The following is a 13,997-nucleotide window of genomic DNA, read 5'->3' on the forward strand; positions in this document are numbered from 1 at the left end:
TCTCCGCGACCCTGTTCTGTTGTGGTGTTGACCTGACTGTTCAGTGTCGAACAATGTTCTCATGATCACAGAATTTCTTGAAGGCACTACCTGTGTATTCTGTACCGTTGACAGATCTCAGTGTCTTCAATTTCTTCCCTGTCCTGTTTTCAACCATTGTCTTCCACTTCTTGAATGTCTCGAACACCTCATTCTTATGCTTTAGAAAATAAATCCAAGCATACCTCGAATAATCATCTATGAATGAGATGAAATATCTAGAACCCCATTTGGAAGTTGTTTGAGCCAGACCCTAAACATCCATGTGCACATAATCTAGTATCCCCCTACTCTTAGATTTGCTTCTCAGAAACTGGACCCTGTGTGCCTTTCCGCACACACAATCCTTACAAAACTCCATGCAAGATTTATTCAGATTCTTCAGCAGACCCTCATTACCAAGCAGAACTAGACCCTTCTCTGACATGTGCCCAAGCCGCCTATGTCATAACCGTGTGTGTTCACATGGGTCTCCATCACTTCCTTTAGTTCTAACCGCTACATCTCCCATCACCGTCGTACCTGAAAGAGTATATAAATTACCGTGACGAACACCCTTCATCACTACAAGGGAACCCCGAATAACCTTCTTCACTCCGTTCTCTATAACAATCCTGCAACCACTAGAGTCCAATGCACCAACAAAGATAAGATTCTTCTGTAAGTCGGGAATGTGCCTCACATTCGTCAAGGTTCGGACCACTCCATCATGCATCTTGATCTTGATATTACCTAGCCTCACCGTTTTACAAGCATGGTTATTCTCCATCAATACGGTTCCACCATCAATACTTCTGTAGTTAGTAAACCACTTTATATTTGGGCACATGTGGTAAGAGCAACCTGAATCAAGAATCTACTTCCCGGAGATATCCTCGCCACCCGTGACGACATAGCATTCCTTCTCGCTCCCTTCCTCTGAAACATAGCTTGCTTCGTCCTTGCCTTCTCTCCTCTCAATCTTATTGTTGTTGTTCTTCCCACCTACTCTCTTATTTGGACAGTCGACCTTAAAATGTCCAACTTTACAGTATTTGAAACACGATCTTCCCGCAAAGAGGGCTTGATTTAGATCTGGACTTTCCTCCCTTGCTTTTTCCTCGCTCATTGCTCCTTCATCTAGCAAACAATCCATGTGCTTGTTCTTTGCTACCACCAGTAATCATTGTCACTGGTTGTAAACTTCCGAAGGTCATCCGCTAGAAGCGCCGTTCTAGTCTCATCCATCGTCAAATTGTCTCCCACAAATATCAGTGTTTGCACCAGGTTCTCATAAGACTTCGGCAGAGATAGAAGTAGTAGAAGCGTCTGATCCTCGTCTTCAACTGTCACGACTATGTCTTTTAAGTCTGATATGATCCTATCAAACTTGTTGATGTATTTCCGGATTGATAAGCCCTCCTCCATTTTGTAAGTATACAACTTGTTGATGTATTCCCACAAGTATCAGTGTTTGATACCAATTGTTGGGCGCAGAGACACGCCGTCACGCCGTAGAAGCTATATAACCCAAGAGAAAATCCTGACTTTTGTTTTCACAAAAGCTCAATGTTTGTTGGAAATTTGCAGTAAAAAGATAATGAAAGAAAAATTAACTTGTATTCCTCTCAAAATCAATTACAATTTGGATTCCGATTACAAAAGAGAGGAGAACGAATTTGACTCTCCCCTTTGTTTAAAACTGGGTTCTTCACGGTAGCGATGAGATGCCTCCCTCGAATGCTCGTGTCGAGTTTGCTTCTCGTTGACGATCCAAACGTCTTGATTCACTGGAACGTAGTCTTCTCCTCAGAATTTGACGCTGTGGAGAACTTGCAAAGCAAGTTTGAAACTCTGGACGAGTTGATAACTCTGATCGAGTTCGAAACTCTTGAAAAAGAGTCTTAAAAATAACTCTTAACGAGTTGATAACTCAAAGCGAGTTTATCTCTATGAAAGAGTTGATTTAAACCGAAAGAGCTCCCGAAATAGTGGGGAAAACGGTTTTGAAACCGTTCTGTTAGTGCTTTGAACGAGTCAAAACGCTGAAAACAGCGTTCTGGGCCTTAACTCTGCGTCTTATTGATGAGACGCAGAGTTGGGCGCTTGTTGGGAGTTGAAAACGCAAGGGCCGCTTGCGTTCGGACCTTAACTCTGCGTCTTAAAGATGAGACGCAGAGTTGGGCGCTCGCTGGGAGTCGAAACGCACAGGCCGCATGCGTTTTAGAGATGAACTCTGCGTTTTAGGCTGAAAACGCAGAGTTGGGCCTGTTTAAAGGCTGAAAACGCACAGCTAGTGCTGTTTTAGAGATGAACTCTGTGTTTTAGGCTGAAAAGGCAGAGTTGAGCCTGTTCAAAAGCTGAAAACGCACAGCTAGTGCTGTTTTAGAGATGAACTCTGCGTTTTAGGCTGAAAACGCAGAATTGAGCCTGTTTTAGGCTGAATACGCATAGCTAGTGCTGTTTTAGAGATGAACTCTGCGTTTTAGGCTGAAAACGCAGAGTTGAGCCTGTTTTAGGCTGAAAACGCAGAGTTGGGCCGTAACTCTGCGTTTTGATGTTATATCACAAGGATATCTCTGCGTTTTGAGGTTATAACGCTGGTTCGACCTGTGCGTTTTGACTCTGTAATGCAGAGGCGAACCTTAGGCGGGCTTGGAGAGCTTCAAGCTAAGTCCAATGTTCTAACGAAGTCCGGTCTTGCAGACGGACTTCAGAACATAACTTGCTGCGAAGAACAGGTCATAACTTTCAAACCGTAAGTCGGAATTGGACGAATTATATATAAAAATCGGCTATCTCGACGAGACGGGGTCATCCGAACCAAGCCAAAGGCTTTGGTTCGCTTCCTCCGTTTTGCCAAATTCCTTACGGTTTGAGAGATATCTGTATTCTAATATGAAGAGACCGTCAATTTGTAGTCTCTTTTGCTAGAGCGTTGCAAAGATCATCACCTTGTAATCTTCATCTTGGATCCTTAAAAATATGAGAGTCGTCAGATTGTAACTCCCGATGTTGATTGTGAGTGCTGTTGAACTAGAGCTCTCATCGGTTGTCGTGAAGGTCGTCAGATTGTAACCTTCAGCGATCTACGTGAAAGTCTTCAAATTGTAGCCTTCTGGAAGTCGTCAGATTGTAACTTCCATCATCGGTGTTTGATGGGGGATAAGCTATCTATTATGATTTTTAGACAGTCTACAAAACCCCCTCCAAAGTTTTCGAAAGTTCGCGGTTGACTGGGACGAATTTTCGGAATACTTTGGATCTCAACCCTGATCTTGGAGCTGTTGATTCCTTATCGTAAAGGAGTCGTTCTCTGCACTCGCTTCGAAGGTATCTTGGTTGAAGGGATTTGCCACGTAGGACCTTTGTGAAGGTATGCGTCATAATCCTTCTTCTGGAATGCGGGGATGGACCCTGCATTTTGGACTTGAGACGCGGGGCTGACTTCGACATTTTGAATTTGGAACCCGGGTGTGACCTCGGCGTCGTGATTTTTGTAACGCGGGTCTGACCTCGGAGTTTTGAATTTGAGACATGGAAGTGGCTTCCGTGCATTTTTGGCTAAATCTTTGAGACTTGTCTTTAGCTTATCAGTTTCAAGTCTCGGCTCACGTCCATTAAGCTGATGGGCCTGCAAACCTGCGTAGGATTTTTGGCAAACCCTCAGCCATCAACGGATTTGATAAGCCTTTACCGACTACCGTTTGAGTTGGGCTAGCATATGGATTGTTTAAGTCCGTTCCACATGTAACGTTGTGCTAAGAGAATGAACTCTCTTAGTCTTGATGCTATGATTTTGAATACATAGACTTTGTCATTTTGACGGGAAAAGACTAACCGGCAACGCGTGTTAGGCGTAGGCTTATCTCTAATTAGGGATCGAGATAAAGTCCCCCATGCGTGTGAGGCATGGATTTTGATGTCCTTTTCATGGTAAAAGACTAACCGGCAACGTGTGTTAGACATTGACTTATCCCTACTTAGGATTCAGGATAAAATTCCCCATGCGTGTAAGGCATGGATTTTGGCGTTATTAATAACGACCTGCTACGATATTGAATACGTAGGCTTTGCTATTATTGCGGGAATATGCTACCCGGCAGCATATGTTAGATGCAGACTTATCTCTAGTTAGGGATCGAGATAAAGTCCCCCATATGTGAAAGGTATGGATTTTGGTGCTACGATGTTGAATACGTAGACTTGGTTATTTTCGCGGGAACGAACCACCCGGCGGCATGTGTTAGATGCAGAGTTATCTCTAATTAGGGATCGAGATAAAGTCCCCCAGGCATGAATCCTGGTGTCTTTTTCACGGCGAAAGATTAACCGGCAACGCGTGTTAGGCGTAGACTTATCTCTAATTAGGGATCGAGATAAAGTCCCTCATACGTGAAGGCATGATTTTTTAGTGTCGTTTCTTCCTGTGTGGCTTGAAACACCGAAAGAAAGTTGGAAGTGCCAGAGGTATAGTATTAACTTGGCATGAATTTTCACCTAAAGTGAAATTCAAAAATTTTCTTTATTATCACTGGGATAATTCTAGAAAATCTTTAATCCGCTGGGGATTTTATAATGAAAACTTGTTATTCTTGTTGAGAAAAAATTAACAAGTTCATTGGGGGGTTTGACTGTTAGAGGTGTGATGTTAACCTAACAGTATTTTATGGACCTATCACTCTATTGAAGAGAGTTGATAAGTTGATTTGGTCTTTAGAGGTGTGGTGTTAACTTGACGGGTTTGTGGACCTATCGGTCCATTGAAGAGAGTCGATAAGTGGATTTTGTCAGAGGTGTGATATTAACGTGACAAGAAGAATTTGTGCTCGGGCAATTTTGAGGACTTTATTGCTCTATTGACGAGAGTCGATAAGTTGATTTTGTCAGAGGTGTAGTGTTAACGTGACAGGATTTGTGTTGCGATTGGAGCAACTTTGGGGACTTACCATCCTATTGACGAGGATTGATAAGTGGGTTTTGTCAGAGGTATAGTGTTAACGTGATAAGAATGTGTGTTGCGATTGGAGCAACTTTGGGGACTTATCATCCTATTGACGAGGATTGATAAGTGGGTTTTGTCAGAGGTGTAGTGTTAACGTGACAAGAATGTGTGTTGCGATTGGAGCAACTTTGGGGACTTATCATCCTATTGACGAGGATTGATAAGTGGGTTTTGTCAGAGGTGTAGTGTTAACGTGACAAGAATGTGTGTTGCGATTGGAGCAACTTTGGGGACTTATCACCTATTGACGAGGATTAATAAGTGGGTTTTGTCAGAGGTGTATTGTTAACGTGACAAGAATTTGTGTTGCGATTTGAGCAACTTTGGGGACTTATCATCCTATTGACGAGGATTAATAAGTGGGTTTTGTCAGAGGTGTATTGTTAACGTGACAAGAATGTGTTACGATTGGAGCAACTTTTGGGGACTTATCATCCTATTGACGAGGATTAATAAGTGGGTTTTGTCAGAGGTGTATTGTTAACGTGACAAAAATTTGTGTTGCAATTGGAGCAACTTTGGGGACTCATCATCCTATTGACGAGGATTGATAAGTGGGTTTGTTAGAGGTGTATTGTTAACGTGACAAATTGGGAGTGATGCAAACTGAATGCATACTCTGTGGGGATTATGATCGTCAGAAGTGTAATGTTAACTTGACGCTGTGAAAGATTCGTTACTCTTAATCTAGTAGATTCTAAGTAATCAACCCCCAGTCTTGAACAAGTGCAGGAGGGAAAGGAGTAGACATGACACATTGCCTAGTAGGCCACTATCTAACGAGTTAGACTATCAGAGGTAATTGTTAACGTGATAATTATTGGAGACCCGGCATCCTACTGAAGAGGATTGACTTCAGTGGCCGTAGTATCTTCCTCTTCTGACTGAGGAGATTGGGCTTGGTCCGATTGCTCTGGAGAGGGTTGGGCTTGGACCGATTGCTCAGGTTGATCCTGCCTACTTTGTTCTTCAGCTTTGATCCTGGCAATGATTTTTTGAGCCTGCTCGCCTTGAGAGATTAGTTGTCTCCAAGAACGGCATTCTGCAACTCCTATTCGGGCTAGGAGGTCGGTTTGCAAGTTGTGTCGACAGGTCTCTACTAAGGTAGACTGTGTCATACCTGACGAACATCGGAGAGCCATGGTTCGGAACCTTTTGACGAAGGCTTTGATGGACTCCCTCTTCTTCTGCTTAGTGGCGAGAAGGGTATGAATGGAGACTTCTGTATCCTCTTCAAAGAATCTTGATAGGAAGAGTCTCTCTAGATCTGTCCACTTTTGGATACATCCCACGGGAAGTTTCCTGAACCATTCAAAGGCAACTCCCTTGAGGGTGCCAATGAACAATCGAGCCAGAATGGCATCGTTTGATATCACATTCCCAGTCTGTGACTTAAAATGATAGATATGTTGGTTCGGTGATCCCATGCCGTCAAAAGTTTGTAGCGTCGGGACCTCGAACTTTGGAGGATAAGGGGCTGCATCCCATTCGGCAGGATAGGGCCTGATAACTCCCTCATCTTGGAGCTCGCTTCTGTTAGCAATGACATTGAGGCGGGCTTCCAATTCTTCCATTTTGGCAGACTGAAGATTCTGCTCATTCTCAGTCTCTCTTCCTTCATCAGAGGAAGATTCCAGGCTGTGGGCTTCTTGGTCAGAAGCCGCATCATCAACCACTTTTCCCTTCCCTTTGCTTGTATGAGGTCGGGATGAAGACGCTTTTCCTCTCCGGGAAGATTCTTGCCTAAGCGGCGAATCTGTCTCCTGAGATTTGGCCTTGTCTGCGACGATTTGAGTCAACATGGCCATGAGTTCATTGATGGCCTCCTGCTGAGATTTGAGCATGGCTTCCTGTTCATCAAGTCTCTTTGAAAGGTCTTCCGAATGTTCTGCCATGTGGACGAAGCTCTCATGCCCAACGAAAGAGCTTGATGATTGGGACTCCGCAATGGCTGAGTGTTCGTCATCGGAATTAGTTCCTCTGGCTAAACTCTGATAGTTGATAGGAGGAATGGCTCCTGTTCGAGTCCGAGTACGTTGGTAGATTCCTTCAAACTCGTTAGTGATTTCTCTGACGCTTGGAGAATGATCTGTCTCTGACCCGTCGGAACTAAGGGTCATTGGTTGCCTGTCTATAATTGCCTATTTTTCTTTTATTTTAGTTTTTCTTTTGCTTTGTTTCTTAATTCAAAAAAAACAAAATAGGGAAATGATTTCCTGATGATGACATGAATGCTTAACCTTTATCGATCATTGAACTAGATAGATGCTCATTAATTGGGACTTAACAACTTCTTATACCATCTTTCAGCTGATTCTCAAAGGTTTTTGATTACAAGTTAACAATATGGGAGAACCAGACTTGAATGTTCTCTTGTCTTATAGGTTTTAGCGTTTATGTGGCTAGCATCATAACCATTACTCTATTGAGACAAGAGGGGAATTAAATTTGGTAGACAAATAAAACCCGTGAGATTTTGAGCCTGAAATTGGATGCATTGCATATCCAATCATTATTTTCTTTGCTTGTGTGATATTCTCCAATGGTGTAGGATACTAGAACTTGCATTGAATCTCTTCAAGGCCACATATAACTTTTGTATGCATAAAAGGTGATTGAGGCACATTTTTGTTTATAGTCCACATTTGCCAAATAGCCTACCATGCACAATTGTTTCCTTTGATTAGCCCTCTTGAGCTTATGAGCCTAATTTTTTGTTGATTAAACCCACATATGTAACCTTCAAAATCCGATTTTATTCCTTACCCATTGCCTAAGCTAGTGGAGCACATTTTATGATACAATGGGTTATGTGAGTAATGTGGTGTAAGCTTGGGGGTGTGAAAGTAGGCGTTTGCTTCCTTTTCATAATTCTATCCAAAAAAGAGAAAAAAAACTAATTCGAAAAAAAAAAGATGAATAAAATGTCATCTTTATGGTGTATGTAATTGCGGGTGTCGATGTTTGTTGGAAATTTGTAGTAAAAAGACAATGAAAGAAAATTTGACTTGTATTCCTCTCAAAATCAATTACAATTTGGATTCCGATTACAAAAGAGAGGAGAATGAATTTGATTCTCCCCTTTGTTTAATTCTGGGTTCTTCACGGTGGCGATGAGATGCCTCCCTCGAATGCTCGCGTCGAGTTTGCTTCTCGTTGACGATCCGAACGTCTTGATTCACTGGAACGATGTCTTCTCCTCACGATTTGACGCTGTGGAGAACTTGCGTGGCAAGTTTGAAGATAACTCTTGACGAGTTGATAACTCTGAACGAGTTTTAGAAGAACTTGCAGAGCAAGTTTTGAACTCTGATCGAGTTGATAACTCTGACGAGTTTTAGAAGAACTTGCAGAGCAAGTTTTGAACTCTGATCGAGTTGATAACTCTGAACGAGTTTGAACTCTTGAAAAAGAGTTGATTTGAACCGAAAGTCGGTTATAAGCCAAGGGAATGCTCCTGTGGTCGATCGTTGCTGAGGATGAACGTCGATCGCCCCCTTGCTGCCCAAAAAGAAGGATCCCAGAGCCCAGAGCCAAAAGCCAGCCAAAAAGGAGCGCCCGAACTCAGTTGAGTTTCCCACTATTTATAGGGGGTTTAGGGGTGGCAACTGCCCCCTTAATTAGCTCCTCCATGGGCTGAGTGGGGTGTAACCACCCCCTCTTAAACAGCTCCCGAAATAGTGGGGAAAACGGTTTTGAAACCGTTCTGTTAGTGCTTTGAACGAGTCAAAACGCTGAAAACAGCGTTCTGGGCCTTAACTCTGCGTCTTATTGATGAGACGCAGAGTTGGGCGCTTGTTGGGAGTTGAAAACGCAAGGGCCGCTTGCGTTCGGACCTTAACTCTGCGTCTTAAAGATGAGACGCAGAGTTGGGCGCTCGCTGGGAGTCGAAACGCACAGGCCGCATGCGTTTTAGAGATGAACTCTGCGTTTTAGGCTAAAAACGCAGAGTTGGGCCTGTTTAAAGGCTGAAAACGCACAGTTGTGCTGTTTTAGAGATTAACTCTGCGTTTCTAGACTGAAAACGCAGAGTTGAGCCTGTTTAAAGGCTGAAAATGCACAGTTGTGCTGTTTTAGAGATTAACTCTGCGTTTCTAGACTGAAAACGCAGAGTTGAGCCTGTTTAAAGGCTGAAAATGCACAGTTGTGCTGTTTTAGAGATTAACTCTGCGTTTCTAGACTGAAAACGCAGAGTTGAGCCTGTTTAAAGGCTGAAAATGCACAGTTGTGCTGTTTTAGAGATTAACTCTGCGTTTTGATGTTGAAAACGCAGAGTTGAGCATGTGCGCTTTGACTCTGTAATGCAGAGGCGAACCTTAGGCGGGCTTGGCGAGCTTCAGGCTAAGTCCAATGTTCTGACGAAGTCCAGTCTTGCAGACGGACTTCAGAACATAACTTGCTACGAAGAACATGTCATAACTTTCAAACCGTACGTCGGAATTGGACGAATTATATATAAAAATCGGCTATCTCGACGAGACGGGGTCATCCGAACCAAGCCAAAGGCTTTGGTTCGCTTCCTCCGTTTCGCCAAATTCCTTACGGTTTGAGAGATATCTGCATTCTAATATGAAGAGACCGTCAATTTGTAGTCTTTTTTGCTAGAGCGTTGCAAAGATCGTCACCTTGTAATCTTCATCTTGGCTCCTTGAAAATATAAGAGTCGTCAGATTGTAACTCCCGATGTTGATTGTGAATGCTGTTGAACTAGAGCTCTCATCGGTTGTCGTGAAGGTCGTCAGATTGTAAATTTCAGCGATCTACGTGAAAGTCTTCAAATTATAGCCTTCTGGAAGTCGTCAGATTGTAACTTCCATCATCGGTGTTTGATGGGGGATAAGCTATCTATTATGATTTTTAGACAGCCTACACTCAAGCCAACCTCTATGTTCCTATTTCGCGAAGGAAACAAAAACAGAAGTAAAATATCTCAACAAAGTGAGATATACACTCTTCCTCTTATCAGTTCTAGGGCTGACTTGTTGAGAAAACCTACAAGCAATAGCTAACACCCAGAAAAACAGTAAAGACACGAGATTTACGTAGTTTGGTAAACTTGCCTACGTCCACGGGAGGGGTGGGGGAAGATTCCACTACGAGGAGAATAGCGACGACTTGTACAACCACAAGCTTGTCCCAAAGAAGAAGCTTTAATTTTTACCCAAAAATAAATTGGTCTCTCTCTTGTAAAATCTCTCCAAGCTCTCTATTTTTCTCTCCTCAAGATCTCAGATCTAAGCCTCCTGAAAACTCCTCAAAACAACCAACTAAACCATCTGTTTTCACCTCACGCACAAAACCCTAGAAGAGGCATCGGGTATATATATATATAGCCGAAACATTGCTCGTCAATTTGTTGAGGAAAAACCCGAACATGCCCAAATACCCACTGATGAAATAAAAACCTGCGAGTCAGGTGACTCACGCTCCTCGTGGGTCAACCTCCAGGAATCACGTGGGTGTGGCCTCCACGCGCCCCATGCGTTCACAAGATGGAAAATAATTCTTCAATATGTCTAAGTATAATTAGCTAGGGAACTATATTTTCTCTCCCTCAATTATTCTTGCTATGATTGTAGCCCTATCATATATGTCTCCCATCACATTTTTTTTTTTGGTCAATGAAAAATTTTATTTCACTCACCAAAGTGTAAACGTTTTTGTACATCAAGACTCTCAAAAACTGAGGTATCAAAAACTAAAACATGAATTTACAGGCTAGGGTATCAAAACTGCCTAATACTACTCCATAGAGAGGAGCCATTCACATGCTTCATCCGGCAATGAACTGTTAAGAGAAATAGTCCAAATATCAAGCTTAATGATTTTGATCAGCTGCTCAACACTTCTAGATTCCTTCTTGAAGATCCTAGCATTTCTTTCTCGCCAAATGTTGTATATTGTAGCCGTTAGCGCCAATCTTTTAATTTTTTGTTTGTTTCCTTTTCCCCTCATTCTGGAAATATACCAGTTCGTAAGCATATGCCAATCCGCTGATCTCCATTTGAACTTAAGCCACTCCATAATGCCATTCCAAACACAGTTTGAAAATTTACAGTCGAAGAATAAATGATCTCTGTTCTCCTCAACTGTACCTTCACACAAATAACACTGATTTGATTGGATGATCCCCTTCTTGTGTAATCTGTCCTGTGTAAGAAGTTTATTTTGAATAGCCAGCCACACAATGAAAGAATGTTTGGGATAGTTCAACTTTTCCCAAACAAAGTCGTGCCATTCCACCTTAGTACCTGGTTTAAGAGCATTGTACAGAGCAGATAGGTGGACTTTGGAGTTGACACAGCAAGAGTTAATTAGATTCTTCAAATTCTCAGCACCACCCAATAGATTCATAGCATAGTCTCTAATCTTGATTAATTGCTTCCACAACCAAGAGTCTCTAATCTTGATTAATTGTCTCCCATCACATTAATATATCTATTAAATACTTATTTCTTTTTTAAAAGGATAAATTTTTAAAACCATCCCATTTGAAACTTTATTTTCAAAAATCGACCTATTTATCTTTTATTTAGTATTTTGACCTGATTTTAATCAGCTAGTTGAAACTAGGTTAAAATACTAAATAAATTACGAAAACTTTACAGGATTTAAAATCCTGTGAACTTTAGTGCTTAATTAATCAGCGCTAAACAAAAATCCCTTGAAGTTTTCGTAACTTTTTATTTAGAGTTTTCATAATCTATTTAGCATTTTCGACCTAGTTTCAGCTAGCTAACTGAAATTAGGTCGAAAATGTTAAATAAATTTTATATATATAGATCGATTTTTAAAAATAAATCTCAAATAGAGTTGGTCTTTAAATTTTGTCCTTTTTTAAAACTCATCTCATTATCTTGATACCAATTTCCTATCACCATCTCTCAGATCAGTCCCTTACCTGAACTCTAACCCTAACTTCATTCTCTCCCCTATCACTGCCATTATCATTTGGTTTCTTTCTGTCACTTCGTGATCCCTATCATATCCTTATCTTTTAATCAACCCTATAACATCATCTCATCCTCAGTTGCGAAAACTATACCCCTAGCCACCATTTGCTCCACTCATTGTCCAATTATCACTATCATGATATCATCAAAAGCATAACTGCACATAAGATCATATCATCTTCAAAGGGTTTATTAGGGTTTATATAATTTTAAAATATGATTAATTATTAATTAGGATATATAGAGGCTGACTATTGCACACCTTCTCCTCAGAACGATCCTCATGGGAGCGGGTCGTCTGAGCCGCTCATGTGATAGGAAGGGGGCATTTTTGTCTCTTCATGCCCCCACACATGATGCTCAGATGCACGCTTGCATATAGGCCGATCTGAGGAGATGTGTGTTTGACGTTGATCTAGAATAATCAACATATATTGAAAATAATCCTTGTCATATTTGCGAGTTTAACTACAGAAAACCATATCTTGAACACCTATCTATCTAGCAATTCAATAAGTACTAAAGAAGATGAATTTCAAGAAACTATCATGAATTTTAGACTGTTATGTAAAAAAGTGACCATGAGCTTTTCTCACGTAACTAAAAAGCTTATGATAGTTTTCAGAAGAATGAAAGAAGCTTTTCGAGAGAAAAAGATATATAAGTTTATGGTAAATACAGGAGAAAGTCCAACCTTGTTCTATCTATACAATCATTTCAATGTTCAACTTGAAATATTCTTAAATTTTAGCCTGAAATTTTCATCATTGAATCCTTAATATTTCCAAACACGTAGATCATCACCTCATCCTAAGTGTGGAGTCTTGGGTAAATAAATGGGAAAAGAAAAAAAAAAGCATAAGAAAAATGAAAGTTCGTAGAGAAACTCATGATCCTCTTCATTGATTCGATCAACATCAACAGCAAGCTGGAGGTTCTCACATTAATTTGGATCATTCAACTCTTGGTTGTGAGTCTTAATCTTTGTTGAAACTTAAGGTTTGTTTGTATTTTGTCTTTTATTATTGATATGGTGGAAAGACTTCATAAGCTTAAAACGCGGCAAAACCATGCACGATGATTGTGGTTGTTTAATTTGTATTGTTTATTCCACATTAATAATTTGCATTCTATTATACTTTTTTCATTAATTTGGAACTTGAGTTCCTCTCTTTCGTTCTCAACCAAAAAAATATCAGAGAAAGGTGTACACAAGATGTTGAAGATTTGTTTCAAAAAGGATTTGATCACATTTTGTTTTCGAAAGAGATGAATAGTAACATAAGTAGAATGATTTAGTAGAAATTTGAAGTAGAATGGTTTAGAAGAAATTTGAAGTAGAATGATTTAGAAGAAATTTGAAAAAAAATATGAAAGTCGAAAATGGAGGATTTACTAAATTGTAAGCATATTTTGCACGTTTGGAAGGTGGTGAAAAAGTCAAAAGACAGCAAGCAATAAAGCATTCTTGATAAGAAAGTTTATATTTCTTTCTCTGAAATACAAGGGTTCTATTTAAGAATGTTTGAATGAGTTGCAAAGTGTGGTGTATCAACTCTCCTCAACTGAGATCATAATCTTGAAGGTAAGTTACAAGTGTTGTTATCGTTTAGTTTCTTGTCGAGAAGGTGGTAGATGTTGATGATTCCCCTAGCAACTCAGCTATATATGAATACTGTTGTCATAATGAGCTCGCTAACAAAAAATTTTTTTAGTAAAAGATCGAAAAGAATATATTTTGAATCTTCACATATATATAAATCATTATTTACTAAATGTAGAGAAAGATTAAGATTTAAAAAAGAAGACAGTTGTTCATTAGCTAAATGCAAAGTTAGGGCTGAAAAATACTACGTGCTATTATTGAAGACTGGGCACGTCAAGGGAAATTATTTAAGCCGAAGAATGAACTAAGAGGAGAAGATAAGTGAAGGAATGTCTAACTCCAAAGAACATACTATACTTGAAGGAGACATGTTCTTTTATCTAGCAAGGATTTAATTATCGAGTATCCAAAAAAT

General features: G+C 40.5%; 1 protein-coding gene across 1 annotated transcript; it reads right to left on the bottom strand.

The window, feature by feature from the left end:
• On the bottom strand, positions 10,766 to 11,377 carry LOC109821780. The gene has a single exon (XM_020387938.1). The coding sequence runs from the start codon at positions 11,375 to 11,377 to the stop codon at positions 10,766 to 10,768; it is 612 nt and encodes a 203-aa protein (XP_020243527.1).

Source organism: Asparagus officinalis, chromosome 8 (assembly GCF_001876935.1).
Source record: "Asparagus officinalis chromosome 8, Aspof.V1, whole genome shotgun sequence".
Taxonomy (NCBI): domain Eukaryota; kingdom Viridiplantae; phylum Streptophyta; class Magnoliopsida; order Asparagales; family Asparagaceae; genus Asparagus; species Asparagus officinalis.